Source organism: Mustelus asterias, unplaced genomic scaffold, assembly GCF_964213995.1.
Source record: "Mustelus asterias unplaced genomic scaffold, sMusAst1.hap1.1 HAP1_SCAFFOLD_129, whole genome shotgun sequence".
NCBI lineage: Eukaryota > Metazoa > Chordata > Chondrichthyes > Carcharhiniformes > Triakidae > Mustelus > Mustelus asterias.
Genome location: NW_027590163.1, coordinates 58,647 through 73,566, shown reverse-complemented (window position 1 = coordinate 73,566; position 14,920 = coordinate 58,647). Strand labels below are relative to the sequence as shown.

Below are 14,920 nucleotides of genomic sequence, written 5' to 3'. Positions count from 1 at the left end.
CCGTGAAGCCTTAAACCCAGAGTGAGAATATTTCAAACCAGGGTTCAAAATAAATGGCTGTGGATGGTGAATTCACTCTCAAAAGAAAACAAAGAAAATTACAGCACAGGAACATTCCTTCAACCCTCCAAGCCTGCACCAACCACGCTGCCCGACTGAACTGAAACCCCCTACCCTTCTGGGGACCATATCCCTCCATTCCCATCCTATTCATGTATTTGTCAAGACGCTCCTTAAAAGTCACAATTGTATCTGCTTCCACTACCTCCCCCGGCAGCGAGTTCCAGGCACCCACCACCCTCTGGGTAAAAAATCTGCCTCGTACATCTCCTTTAAACCTTGCCCCTCGCACCTTAAACCTATGCCCCCGAGTAACTGCTCTTCTATCCTGGGAAAAAGCTTCTGACTATCCACTCTGCCCAAGCCCCTCACAATCTTGTAGACTTTGTCAGATCGCCCTCAACCTGCGTCGTTCCAGTGAGAACAAACCAAGTTTCTCCAACCTCTCCTCATAGCTAATGCCCTCCATGCCAGGCAACATCCTGGTAGATCTTTTCTGTACCCTCTCCACCCTCTCCAAAGCCTCCACATCTTTCTGGTAGTGTGGTGACCAGAATTGAACGCCATATTCCAAGTGCGGCCTAACTGAGGTTCTATAAAGCTGCAACATGACTTGCCAAAAGGCCCGCAGAAATTCTGTCTTGGGAGGAACTACTGGAAAAAATAAATCATCCTGTACATGGGAGAGACAGAAACTGTGAGGACCATCTCCTCCAATCACAGATTCTGTCTCTCCTGATGTTGCTACATCTGCAGAGACAGTCTCAAACTGGAGGAACAGCTTTGCCACCTATTTTGAGAAAAGAAGTTCACTGACTCAGCAGCCTATCGGTGATGTGTGGAGGAGTTGTGTCTTCCTGCTACAGAACTAGTTTCATAGCAGTGTGAGCCTCAAAAGGAATGATCCGACCATCGGCAGAGCTTTCCCCATTCTGCTGAACAAGTCTTGATTATTTTTATATATCTCAGGAGGTGGGGTTTACAGCTCAGGAATTTGAGTAAACAGATATTGTGAACGTACTTACAATCACTTGGGTCGTCACATTAGAAATTGAGATCCATTCATCCAGGTTCATATTCTAAACTGCTTTTATTTGCAGTTTAACGTTCACAGACAACATACAGAATCCCCGGTCAGAGCTGATCTCAGCTGGTGTAGTGAGGTTATTGATGGGTTATCAATGTAAATCCACACACAATGAAGATCAGAATCGGGAGAGATTTTTCCTGCTCCACCGTCTGAACCAGTAAACATCTGATTCAGTTACCTTGTGTCAAATAGTTAGAATTCTCATTTTGGAAAGAGAGTATGGGAGTATTTTTAAAATAAGTTAACAAAAAATATCATTCATAGATTCCAATTTAAAAGATTTAATATATACACAGTCTTCAGTATTTGTGCTATCTTATTCAAAGAAGTAAACTAACAGAAACACAAAAGGTAATGTTACTACGTGACTACATCACTAATAAAGGAGTTACTGAGAATGGAAAACGATGCCCTGGAAACCAAAAAATAGCCCTTAAAAATCAAAGAGCAGCTTTCCAGAAAATCTCAATACAAGCATTGAAAATAAATACTTTGTGCCCTGCAGATGGATCTTTCAGAGAATGAATTGTAGATTTTGCCCCAAAGATCAAATTAGAATTGAAGCAAAAGTTCTTAATTTTATTCTCAACAGGTTCCTGTGAGAGTTCTTCAGTTAAGAGGGAAGATCACAGGTGTTGCTTTTAAAAAGTGACATTGCAGCCCCGAAAATCAGTGACATTTCCAGAATATTAAATTCCAACTAGTTATAGGGTTTGTTCACATCAGCAGAAATAAAATATTGTCAGACTGTCAATACTGAACAGCAGCAAAAACAGCAAAATCCAACCCCTGCAGTCACTTGTGAACTTGTTGATGTCTCAGGAGCCATTGTGACTGAGTGAATCCCTTCCCACACACAGAGCAGTTGAATGGCCTCTTAGTGTGAGTGCGTTGGTGAGCCAGCAGGTTGAAAGACTTTGCGAATCCCTTCCCACACACGGAGCAAGTGAATGGCCTCTCCCCTGTGTGAACTCGCTGGTGAGCAGAGAGGTTGGATGACCGATTGAATCCCTTCCCACACACGGAGCATGTGAATGGTCTTTCTGCAGTGTGAGTGCGTCGGTGAGCACTGAGGTTGGATGACTGCCTGAAATTCTTTCCACAGTCAGTGCAGCTGAATGGCTTCTCTTCAGTGTGAATTTTCTGGTGTCTCAGCAGGGTGGGTAAAACTGTGAATCCCTTGCCACACACAAAGCAAGTAAACGGTCTCTCCCCAGTGTGAATTCGCTGGTGTGCAATGAGGGAGGATGCCTGTCTGAAACTCCGTCCACAGTCAGTGCAGCTGAATGGCTTCTCCTCAATGTGAACTCGCTGGTGTGACAGTAAGTGGGATGACCCAGTGAATCCCTTCCCACAGTCGGAGCAGGTGAACGGCCTCTCCCCAGTATGAACTCGCTGGTGTGACAGCAGGTGGAATGACTGAGTGAATCCCTTCCCACACACGGAGCAGATGAATGGTCTCTCCCCGGTGTGAGTGCGTTGGTGCACAGTGAGTGCTGAAGAATGCCTGAACCTCTTCCCACAGGAGGTGCAGGTGAATGGCTTTTCCTCAGTGTGAATTCTCTGGTGAGACCAAAGGCCAGATGACTGAATGAATCCCTCCCCACAGACAGAACAGGTGAACGGTCTCTCACCAGTGTGACTGCGCCGATGGTTTTCCAGCAGGGAAGGGTAACTGAATCCTTTCCCACAGTCCCCACATTTCCACGGTTTCTCCATGGTGCTGGTGTCCTTATGTTTCTCCAGGTTAAACGATCAGTTGAAGCCTCATCCACACACAGAACACGTGTACAGTTTTTCCTTGCTGTGAATGGTGTGATGTTTTTTAAGGCTGCGTAACTGGATAAAGCTCTTTCCACAGTCAATTCACTGAAACACTCTCACTCGGGTGTGTGTGTATCTTGGTGCTTTTTCAGTCACGCTGATGTTTGAAATCTTCTTCTCCAGACAGAAGACAAACATTTCTCCTTCCACGGTCAAAGTCTGAGGATATTTAAGTCCAAGTGAATCGAGACTCTGTCTGATTTTGATGTGATGTTTCTTCACCTCACCTGTAAAAGGACTTTACAAAATTAATCACTGTCAGTCCAGGATAGAAATTTTGAACAGGCAATTCTAATTCTCTGGAATATTTCTTCCTCTCTTGTTCCCCAAATCAATAAATTCCTGTCCCACAAACTCTTCCTCCTCCCTGGGCTGAAATCCAAACCCATCTCACCATTTCTTTTCTCCACTTCCAGTTTTCTCCCTCCCTCTCCTCTGTCTGGGTTCAGTTCTGATGTGGAGATGCCGGCGTTGGACTGGGGTGAACACAGTAAGAGTTTTAACAACACCAGGTTAAAGTCCAACAGGTTTATTTGGTAGCAAACACCTAATGGTAGCTAATGGTGTTTGCTACCAAATAAACCTGTTGGACTTTAACCTGGTGTTGTTAAAACTCTTACTGGGTTCAGTTCTCCAGCTGCTGTCTGCAGACTGACAATAAAACCAATGGGTCTGATTGGGGGTGTTGGGGCCTCCAGCGGGTGTTTGTGAATCCTCCCCGCCCACCTCCCAGGGTTTCCTTCCTTCCCAGAGATCAGAGTCCTCATTGATTTGAGGCCAAAGTGTAACCTCTTATTTATTGTCCCCATCCTCTGATGTGAACCATCCTCCAGTGGCTGAGCCAGGATGGGGCCGTTAACCTGGGCCTGTTCCCGGGAGGGAGGGAGGGAGAAGCCCCGCAGTTGCAAACCAGGGAGCTGACAATGATTCTGAAGGGTTTGCGGATCCACAAAGTGTTTCCAAATCCTCCCAGCCACCGCCTAACGCTGACTCCGCTTCTCCGGGACAAACAAGCGCCAAGGACAGCAATGACACTGCGCATGCTCCACATCACAATGCCCGGGGACTGATTGACGGCAGCTCCGGACCAATAGGAAGAGGGGGCGGGGTTGGAGGGCCGAGCGGGCGTGGCTGGTCCTCCAACCAATCGGAGTGAATGAGGGGCGGGGCTGGAGGACCGAACGGGAGCGGCTGGTCCTCCAACCAAGCGGAGTGAATGAGGGGCAGGAAGTGCGGGTAATGGCGATGGACAGACGGATGGTTTTAACTCGGAAGCGAGATCAATACCAGGTAGAGGGCGGCGTGCGGGGAATGATAAATGTGGCGGGTGGGTGGAGAGGCTTCGTAAACATGTTGTTCAAACCCAAACCCCGGAAATGAACTTCCCTTTGTACCAAATGGAGCTGCAGCTTGTAGTGTTAGACCCGGGCTGACTGCCGCCATTGAGGCTGCATGTGGGAGGCCGGCAGGGATTGTGATCGGAGAGGGAAGCCCTGACGTCACAATGGAATGGGTGAGCGTGTGATGTCACAACGGAATGGGTGAGAGTGTGATGTCACAATGGAATGGGTGAGGGTGTGACGTCACAATGGAATGGGTGAGAGTTCCAGATGAGCTGAGACTGGGCTGGAGTCGGGCGATGGCACTGACATGTGGCCCGGTGGCACAGTGGTTAGTGCAGCTGCCTCACAGCGCCAGGGACCCGGGTTCAATTCCAGCCTCGGGTCACTGTCTGTGCAGAGTTTCTACATTCTCCCCGTGTCTGTGTGGGTTTCCTCCGGGTGTTCCGGTTTCCTCCCACAGTCCAAAGATGTGCCGGTTAGACGGATTGGCCATTATAAATTGCCACTTGGTATCAGGGGGAATTAACAGGTAAATATGTGGATAGGGCCTGGATAGGGATTGTTGTCGGTGCAGGCTCGATGGGCTGAATGGCCTCCTTCTACACTATTTTATTATTCATTACTTTTAATTAATTACTATTAATGCTTCTATGAATGAAGGTGGTCTTGATGATGATGTGGACATGTGGCTGGAAGCTCATCTTGAGATGAACTATTTCACCCTGGTTGTGAACAGCCTGGTTCAGCCTCAGACAGTTGCCAGGAGGAGAGATAAAGTTGTTGGTGAGGGAGTGGAGTTTGTAGTGGGGACTGAACACAATGGGTTCAGTCTTCCCAGTATTTATATGAAATAAATTTCTGTTCTTTCAGTACTGGATGTCAGACAAGTCAGGGTGGTGTGTGAGTTGGGGAGAAACTTGGACCTGATGGTGTTCACAGGGTTTGGAAATTCTGTCAAAGTTCCTGTTGATTTGTAGATGTATAAAATCTCTCTCCTCACCTCCGGCCTCTCCTACTTCTCTCTGTCTCCGCTCAGAGTGTGGAGATGCCGGCGTTGGACTGGGGTAAGCACAGTAAGAAGTCTCACAACACCAGGTGAGAATCCATTGATATGGATGGAGATTTACAACTTTTTGGGAATGAAATAGGAAAGAATGTTCCATAGAAACTAGAATTGTCTGCTCTGAATTTCTATCCTATACTGACTGTGATGACTTTTGCAAACTCATTTCACAAGATTTTGAACGAGGAATCACAGGCAAAAATCTCAACCGTCACGTCTAGACAGAGTCATATTCCTTGGGATCTGAATATTTTGTAATGTGGAACTGTAGCTACGTTATATATTTCCAGACATCTCTTCCCTCAGAGGATTGTTAGTCTTTTGGATTTCTCTTCCACAGGGACCAGTGGAGGCTGAGGATCATTGTATATATTCCAGTCAGACAGATTTTTGACTGACAAGGGTGTCAAAGGTTATGGGGAACAGACAAGAAGATGGAGCAAAAGCTAAGATGTGGGGGGATTTCTTCACTCAAGGATGTGGTAAAGATTTGGAATTCTCAACCCCTGAGGACAGTGAAACCTCAGTCATCAACTATTTTCAAGAGTTTGATTGATTGGTTTCTCGATATTGAAGATATCAAGGGATATGGGTTTAGTGTGGGGAGAATGATGCTGAGGTAGATGAACGAATTATCTCATTGAATAGTTTAAAAGGCTCGATGAGCCAAATGGCCGACTGCAGCTCCTATTTGTTATGGTCTCTGTGTCCAGGACAGGAAGCAGTGAGCATGGATCTGTCAATCAGCCTCAATCAGCACCTTCAGGAGAATTGGGAGGGTGAATATTAGATACAGCAGAGTGAGAATGGAGGGAGAGTGTGTGGGATGGAGTTCACAGCTTTTTGGGACTGAAATAGGAAAGAATGTTCCATAGAAACTAGAATTGTCTGTTCTGAATTTCTATCCTGTACTGACACTGATGACTTTTGTAAACTCATTTTACAGGATATTGAAAGAGGAATCACAGACTGAAAACTCAAACGTCACGTCTAGATCTGACAGAGTCATATTCCTTGGGAGCTGAATATCATCGGACTTTGAATCTAGAAGGAGAAATGATTGTCCGGTTTGTCGATTTGAAAAGATTTGAAGTGTCAGTGTGACTGGAAAAGCACCAACACACTGCCACACTCAAGTGAGGGTGTTCCAGTGCACTGACTAAAGAGCTTTAACCAGTTACACAGCCTGAATAAATATCACACCATTCACAGCGGGGAGAGACTGTACTCGTGTTCTGTGTGTGGACGAGGCTTCAACTGATTGTCCACCCAAGAGAGAGGCAAGGACACCTGCACCATGGAGAAACCATGGAAATGTGGGGACTGTGGCAAGAGATACAGATACCCATCTCTGCTGGAAGCTCATCGGCGCAACCACACTGGGGAGAGGCCGTTCATCTGCTCTCAGTGTGGGAAGGGATTCACTCAGTCATCCAGCCTACAGAGACACCAGCAAGTTCACACTGGGGAGAGGCCCTTCACGTGTTCTCAGTGTGGGGAGGGATTCACTCGATCTTCCGATCTGCCGGTCCATGAGCGCATTCACACTGGGGAGAGGCCGTTCACCTGCTCTCAGTGTGGGAAGAGATTCACTCAGTCTTCCGACCTGCGGAAACACCAACGAGTTCACACTGGGGAGAGGCCGTTCACCTGCTCTCGATGTGGGGAGGGATTTACTCTGTCATCCCACCTGCAGAGACACCAGCGATATCACACTGGGGAGAGGCCATTCACCTGCTCTCAGTGTGGGAAGGGATTCTGTGATTCATCCAGCCTGCTGACACACCAGCGAATTCACATTGGGGAGAGGCCGTTCACCTGCTCTGTGTGTGAGAAGAGATTCAGTCTTTTATCCCAGCTGCTGAGACATCAGCGAGTTCACAAGTGATTCCAGGGGCTGGATTCTGCTGTAATTGTTTCTGCTCTCAATTACATCCAGGACTGCATTTTGTTCATTCTCACAGTTGGTCAATGGGGAGGGTCGGAGGGTTTCTTTCTGCTGGACTGGCCGGTCTCATGACTTTGCCTCCAGTGGGCTGATTCTCTTTGAGTCTTGTTGCGAATACCTGGTTTCAGATTTCTCAAGGATCACAGAGTGACAGGGTGTGAGGAAGTTCAGAGTCACTATATCTGTTTGGAAACCCCCTCAAATGCCCATCCAATTTCCTTTGTAATTGTTTATTGTCTCCACTTCCTCCACCCTCGTAGGCAGCGAGTTCCAGGTCATTACCATTCGCTGCATCAAAATATTCTTCCTCACATCCCCCCTTCCTCTCTGACCCAAAACTATAAATCTGTGTCCCCCTCGTCCTTGTCCTGTCAGCTAATGGGAACAGGTTTTCTTTGTCCATCTTATCTAAACGGCGGCACGGTAGCACAGTGGTTAGCACTGCTGCTTCACAGCTCCAGGGTCCCAGGTTCGATTCCTGGCTCGGGTCACTGTCTGTGTGGAGTTTGCACATTCTCCTCGTGTCTGCGTGGGTTTCCTCCGGGTGCTCCGGTTTCCTCCCACAGTCCAAAGATGTGCGGGTTAGGTTGATTGGCCAGGTTAAAAATTGCCCCTTAGAGTCCTGGGATGCGTAGGTCAGAGGGATTAGTGGGTAAATATGTGGGGGTAGGGCCTGGGTGGGATTGTGGTCGGTGCAGACTCGATGGGCCGAATGGCCTCCTTCTGCACTGTAGGGTTTCTATGATTCTGTGATAAACCTGTCAGAATCTTGTCCACCTCTATCAAATCTCCCCTCAACCTCCTTTGCTCCAAGAGGAACAACCCCAGCCTGACATCGACAAGAATGGACAAACTAACAGAATGTGTTAATTTCTGAAATCAAATGGGAATGTTTAATTTCTGTTTTAAAGATATTGTAAATATATTGTCCTGGACAATAAAGGATTTGGAATAACTCGCCTTGGGAGTGGTTGAATGGAATATATCAATCTGATATCCACCTACAGTCCAGTGAAAGTCTGGAATGTGTAGCTGGAAATCCCTCCCTAACAGCACTGTGGGTGTACTTACACCTCAGGCATTGTAGCAGTTCAGGAAGGCAGTGTTGGGGTTGACCACGGCCGAGGCAGCTACATACAGCCACATATTCTGTTATAATTGAAGGACAGCAGATTGAATGTGAGGCATTATGGGACTGGACTATCTTGACCACATTCCTGTGACTGCTCAGTTTCTGCAATCATGGACCATTAAAGCTGCTTAGCAGAGCCCCAACAGAGGACCTGGTGAGAATATTTACTCAGAATGAGTTAGAATTAAACTGGGGTGGCACGGTGGCACAGTGGTTAGCACTGCTGCCTCACAGCGCCAGGGACCCGGGTTTGATTCCCAGCTTGGGTCACTGTCTGTGTGGAGTTTGCACATTCTCCCCGTGTCTGTGTGGGTTTCCTCCGGGTGCTCCGGTTTCCTCCCAAAGTCCAAAGAAATGTGGGTTAGATGGATTGGCCATGCTAAATTGCCCCTCAGTGTCAGGAGGACTAGCTAGGGTAAATGAATGGGGTTATGGGGATAGGGTCGGTGGGATTGTGGTTGGTGCAGACTTGATGGGCTGAATGGCCTCCTTCTGCACTGTAGAGATTCTATGAGATTATTGCAGGACCGGCTGGTGTTCAGCAGCTGAGATTTTCCAGCATTTTCTGTTTTTGTTTCGGATTGCAGCATCCGCAGTATTTTACTTTTATGATAAAATGATTTGGTCTGATTGGAATCCCCACGACCCTCCCGCAAAACAGAGGGAGTGGTGGGAGAGGAGAAAAAGGATAAGGATGATAGAGTCTGGGTTCTGATTCTCCGAGCCCATGTGGAATTAACAAAATGAGTGAACCAGTTTATAAAGAACAGAAGTTACCCATCCCTAACAATAACTGATCAAATTAAATAGGTTGAGGAATATAACAAAAATAATTAATAGATGAAGTTTAAGATCATTTGTTTTGTTTTAAACTTGTGTAAAGTGATGTAATTGTGTGCCAAGTTTTTGCTGCTCACTCCCCAACCCTTTAGGTTCTGTAGAAAAGTTAACCCTTTCCGCATCAGTTCATTTGTTTTTAAATCGCCCGGAAACTCGTGTCTATTTTAGTTCATAATTGAAGATTTATGGGAATTGGCTCAGATGGTCTTTTGACATTTTTAAAGTATAAAGAAGTGGTCTTGAGAAGGCAATTTGGTAGAGAGAGGTGGAGGGAGATATGTTTACAGAGAGGTGTTGAGAGCTGTTGGTTTTACAAGTTATCCACGTTTTCGGAGCGGTCACTTCATGTCCTGGTCTGAGAGGGATGGAGAGAAGTCTGTTCAATTGTTAATGTTAAACTTTCTCTATTAACTGTTAATCAACACTCTGTTTTTTTTATCTTTCTGACTTGTTAAATTTTTAATGATTTAATAACTTTCTGAATTCACCATTTAAAGTGTTCTTTCTTGCCATATGGTTAAGACACTGGAACCTGGTGTGATTTACGATTAGGGAGGTTCTTGTAAACAAGAGAACCCCCATAAATCTTAGTTCAAACAAATCAAAGTTCTGACAAATGGAATGTTATCCTTTATTATTCCGGACAAATGTGAGGTAATGTATTTTGGAAGGTCTAATACAGATAGAAAATATACAGTAAATGGCAGAACCCTTAAGAGTATTGATAGGCAAAGGGATCTGGGTGTACAGGTACACAGGTCACTGAAAGTGGCAATGCAGGTGGAGAAGGTAGTCTAGAAGGCATACGGCATGCTTGCCTTCATCGGCCGGGGTATTGAGTTTAAAAATTGGTAAGTCATGTTGCAGCTTTATAGAAGCTTAGTTAGGCCGCACTTGGAATATAGTGTTCAATTCTGGTCGCCACACTACCAGAAGGATGTGGAGGCTTTGGAGAGGGTACAGAAAAGATTTACCAGGATGTTGTCTGGTATGGAGCGCATTAACTATGAGGAGAGGTTGAAGAAACTTGGTTTGTTCTCACTGGAGTGACGGAGGTTGAGGGGAGACCTGATAGAAGTCTACAAGATTATGAGGGGCATGGACAGAGTGGATAGTCAGAAGCTTTTTCCCAGGGTGGAAGAGTCAATTACTAGGGGGCATAGGTTTAAGGTGCGAGGTTTAAAGGAGATGTACGAGGCAGATTTTTTACATAGAGAGTAGTGGGTGCCTGGAACTCGTTGGCGGGGGAGGTAGTGGAAGTGGATACGGTCGAGACTTTTAAGGGGCGTCTTGACAAGTACATGAATGGGATGGGAATAGAGGGATGTGGTCCCCGGAAGGGTAGGGGTTTTTAGATAAGTCAGGCACCATGGTCGGTGCAGGCTTGGAGGGCTGAAGGGCCTGTTACTGCTGTAATTTTCTTTGTTCTATTACGAGAGAAATTGAACAGAGAAGTAAAGATGTTGTACTTCAGTTACAGTCCAACAGGTTTATTTGGTAGCAAATACCATAAGCTTTCGGAGCAATGCTCCTTCGTCAGATGGAGTGGTCTCAGAACAGAGACCACTCCATCTGACGAAGGAGCATTGCTCCGAAAGCTTATGGTATTTGCTACCAAATAAACCTGTTGGACTTTAACCTGGTGTTGTGAGACTTCTTACTGTGCTTACCCCAGTCCAACGCCGGCATCTCCACATCATGTACTTCAGTTATACAGGGCGTTGCTGAGACTGCATCTTGAACACTGGCTGCAGCTTTGTCTCCTATTTAAGAAATGATACAAATGCATTGAAAGTGGTTCAGAGGAGGTTTAATAGATTGCTTCCCAATTCTTGACCCTCACAGGATAAATTTTATCCGATTTTTCTTGTCTTCACCTCTGATAAAGAGTAATCCTGACTCAAAATGTTGTCTCTATTCTCTCTTTACAGATGCTGTCAGACTTGCTGAGATTGTCCAGCGTTTTCTGTTTTTGTTTCAGTTTCCAACAACAGCAGAATTTTGCCTTTATACTCATTCTTGTTCGATAAGGACATCAAAAGTATCAGGTATAGCACGAGAACGCAACACAAAAAGATCATCCATGATCTAAATAAATGATGGAGCAGACTCAAAGGGCCAAATGGTTACTTCTGCTCTGATGTCGAATGTTGGTCACAAATTCCTGAGAATTCTGAACCAAGGCTGGAAGATTCGCCTTGCTTGTGTTCGTGGGAAAATGTCCAGGAGAACCATCACTGTGAAGGACAGTTCTGGGATTAAAGGTTGCCAGACTGGAAAAGGAAAACAATGGAAATAAACCCTTGGAGTAAAGAATCACTTTGGGCTGGTTTTTGGAGAAAGTATGTCAACATTCCAAGGCAGGGTAAAATATATCCATTGAGTGGATATTTAATGGTGTTAAGAGTAAAAGGGCAAAGTTTAATTTTACAGTTTAAGGGCTATGTTCCCTATGAAAAAGTGTTTAATCATTGTTGCTTCCAGTTTGTTGGAGGAAACATCAGAAAACTTGAAGTTTTGTCATGTGATTCTTTAATTTGTTTACTGGGTTTAGAATTCATTTTTAAAAATTGTTGATCGTCAGAGATCCTAACAGTTCATTTAAAGCCACACGTTTCGACTTCCCATTTGAGTCTGGGACACCTTTCTGTCTCTCTATTGCTCGTGTCAATGACAGCCAGGCGACGGAGCTGAGAGCTGAATTTAGCTGAGAATAATGGGGCCTGCGCCCCAGTTGGGAAACTGCCATGGACGTCGCACTAATAGAGAGACAGGAAGGTGCTGGAGGACTGAGTGGGAAATGGGCCTCCAACCAATTGTTATATCAGTTACTCAGAGCTAAAGAGAAACCTGTCTCTTTAAATACAGATACAGGGAAGAGGCTGCACTGAAATCTGTCCCTTTTAACCTGCACAAAAGCAGGAGGCTGAGATTGACAGGCTGCAGGAGGAGACCATTCAGCCCATCATGTCCCTGCTATCTCTTTTAAAGAACACTCTGATTTATCCAACTGCTCTGTTCTTTCCCCACAGCCCTGCAAATTCTTCCCTTTCAAGTCTTTACCCTTTGGAAATATACTATTGAATCTTTCAAGCAGATCAGAACAATTTGTTGTGTCAAAAAATAAAATCTCATCTCCCCCTCTGACCCCTTTGCCAATTACCTTCGAGGGACTCACTTTCTGTTAAAGAGCCTGCCAACCCCTCTCACCCACTTTCCCTAAAGTGTATCAATCTCATCAGGAAAAGTCCAGCAAAATCAAATATTGTTACTGATAAAAGTTTATTAATGAAACAGAACATGATTAAAACAAACAGAAAATTACTTGAGGATCAAAGACAACCAGAGTAAAAGGATGTTCACAATGTTCTGGACACAAATGGTTTCTCTTTATCTGTTCCCTGCCCTCTTTGTGGTAAAGGCAGAATTCTCTGGATCGTAAATTTAAAAAGAAGTTTATTGAATGAAAAAGGTTTACTGAACACAGTGGCACAATGGTTACTGCTGCCTTACAGCGTCCTGGCTTGGGTCCCTGTCTGTGCGGAGTCTGCACATTCTCCCCATGTCTGCATGGGTTTCCTCCGGTTTCCTCCCACAGCCAATGATGTGCAGGTTAGGTGGATTGGCCATGCTAAATTCTCATTAAGTGTACCTGAACAGGTGCCAGATTGTGGCAACTAGGGGAATTTCACAGTAACTTCATTGCAGCGTGAATGTAAGCCTACTTGTGACTAATAAATAAACTTTAAGACATTGACTTTTACAGCTTCATGCGGGTGATCAGTCTGTAGAAGAGTAACCCTCTCTGGCTCCTTCTTTGTCAGGAATTCTTGTGGAAATCAACTTTGGGAGTCTGGCTCCTTCTTTGACAGCAATTTCCTTGGAATTCAGCCTTGGGAGTCTTCAGAATTTGGTTCACATGAAAAACCTTCAGAACCTCTACTTTTATCCCCAAAGTGACCGTTACCACACGTCAGAGTTGGGCCTGTTGTAACATGACAATTGATCAATTTGGTCACCAGATTAATTGAATTGGATCCTCAATTACTGACACCACTTTCTATCACTGTCTCAGACAGGAATACAAGAGAACTGGTTCATGTTATCCCTTTATCTGATTGTGTACAATACCCTTATTCACACAGTTTCAAATGTTGAGGCTAATCAGAGCTTGAAGATCTCTCTCGCCAGTACACTACGCCAGCTGCGGCACGGTGGCACAGTGGTTGGCATTGCTGCCTCACAGCGCCAGGGATCGATTCTCGGCTTGGGTCACTGTCCATGTGGTGTCTGCATGTTCTCCCCGTGTCTGCCTGGGTTTCCTCCAGCTGCTCCTGTTTCCTCCCACAGTCTAAAAGATGTGCTGGTTAGGGTGCATTGGCCGTGCTAAATTCTCCCTCAGTGTAACCCGAACAGGCGCCGGAGTGTGGTGACGAGGGGATTTTCACAGTAACTTCATTGCAGTGTTAATGTGAGCCTACTTGTGACACAAATAAATAAACTTTAAAAATTTATCTTCATTTCACATTCGTTACATACACAGCAATTAAGCTTTTACATTTAACAGCAAATAAAAATTCAGTCTTTTACTATAATGACTGATTCATTAATTGTAACTCAATTCAGAGTCACTGCTTATTCAATCACCATGATGCCCCCTCCGTGGACAATTCCTGAACGCCCCCCCCCGTGCACATCCATCCCCCTTGGCAGAGATTCACCTCGACCACCCGATCACCTTCCCCCTGCAAAGCTCCCCGCTTGGCGTCCACCCTCCTTGCATAAGCCCCCAGTCATTATAAATACCCCTCCACTAAGACCCACCCCCACCCATCCCCTTGGCACTGCCCATGGTACACTTATGGTGCTCAACTGGGCACTGCCAGGGTGCCAGGAGGGTACTGAATGTGGCATTGCCCAATGGGCACTGCCCCTGACCACCATGGTGGCTTCAATGGCCTCCGATCCCACACACACAGCCCCCCCACACAACACACCCAGTGTGGCCCAAGCACCTGGTCCCCGCTGGTGAAGACCAGTAGTGATTCTCGGCGATGTGACGTCTCGCCAGCGAGGGGGGGAAGCAGCCATGCTGAATCCACCAATCACATTGTAATGTCGGCAACTCTGTGCAAATAGCCTTCACTCCCTTTCTGGGAATGAAGCCGGAAAAACACGGGCCGGGAAGAGAGCAATCCTTTAGTCTCGCACGCTATCTTCCTGGCTCACCGGTCTAATCGAGCGGCGAGTCGAGCCGGTAAGATCGCCCCCTGTATCTTTCTTTCACACTCAGACTGAACAATCAGCCTTATTCTTGAGGCAGATTTCACAGAATATAATGTCCTCTCGCTGATCAAAATGAAAGAAGAAATTCTTAGTTTAAACAATTCCTGCTCGCTGCACAGATTCCACAAACATTGAGGTGAATACAGTGTGGTCACAACAAAATGACAACAATACAGTTCAGTAACAACACAAACTTAATTTAAACTTCATCTTTTTTTTGTTATATTCCTCAACCTAATTATTTTAATTTGATCAGTTTTTGTTAGGGATGGGTAACTTCTGTTCTTTATAAACTGGTTCACTCATTTTGTTTATTCTACATGGGCTCGGAGAA

General features: G+C 45.7%; 2 protein-coding genes across 2 annotated transcripts in view; one reads left to right on the top strand and one right to left on the bottom strand.

Annotated features, from left to right (window-relative positions):
- LOC144484821 (uncharacterized) overlaps positions 1-14,920 on the top strand; it is a 57,934-nt gene that overhangs the window by 7,919 nt on the left and 35,095 nt on the right. Inside the window, exon 3 of the mRNA XM_078203183.1 lies at positions 6,770-7,238. Coding sequence (XP_078059309.1) covers positions 6,770-7,238 — 469 coding nt within the window. The remainder of the gene's footprint in view (positions 1-6,769; positions 7,239-14,920) is intronic.
- Positions 1,414-4,016, bottom strand: LOC144484812 (uncharacterized). Its single transcript, XM_078203176.1, has 2 exons — positions 3,369-4,016; positions 1,414-3,201 (listed from the first exon to the last, which is right to left on the bottom strand). The coding sequence occupies exon 2, from the start codon at positions 2,867-2,869 to the stop codon at positions 1,946-1,948; it is 924 nt and encodes a 307-aa protein (XP_078059302.1). The 5' UTR covers positions 2,870-3,201; positions 3,369-4,016; the 3' UTR covers positions 1,414-1,945.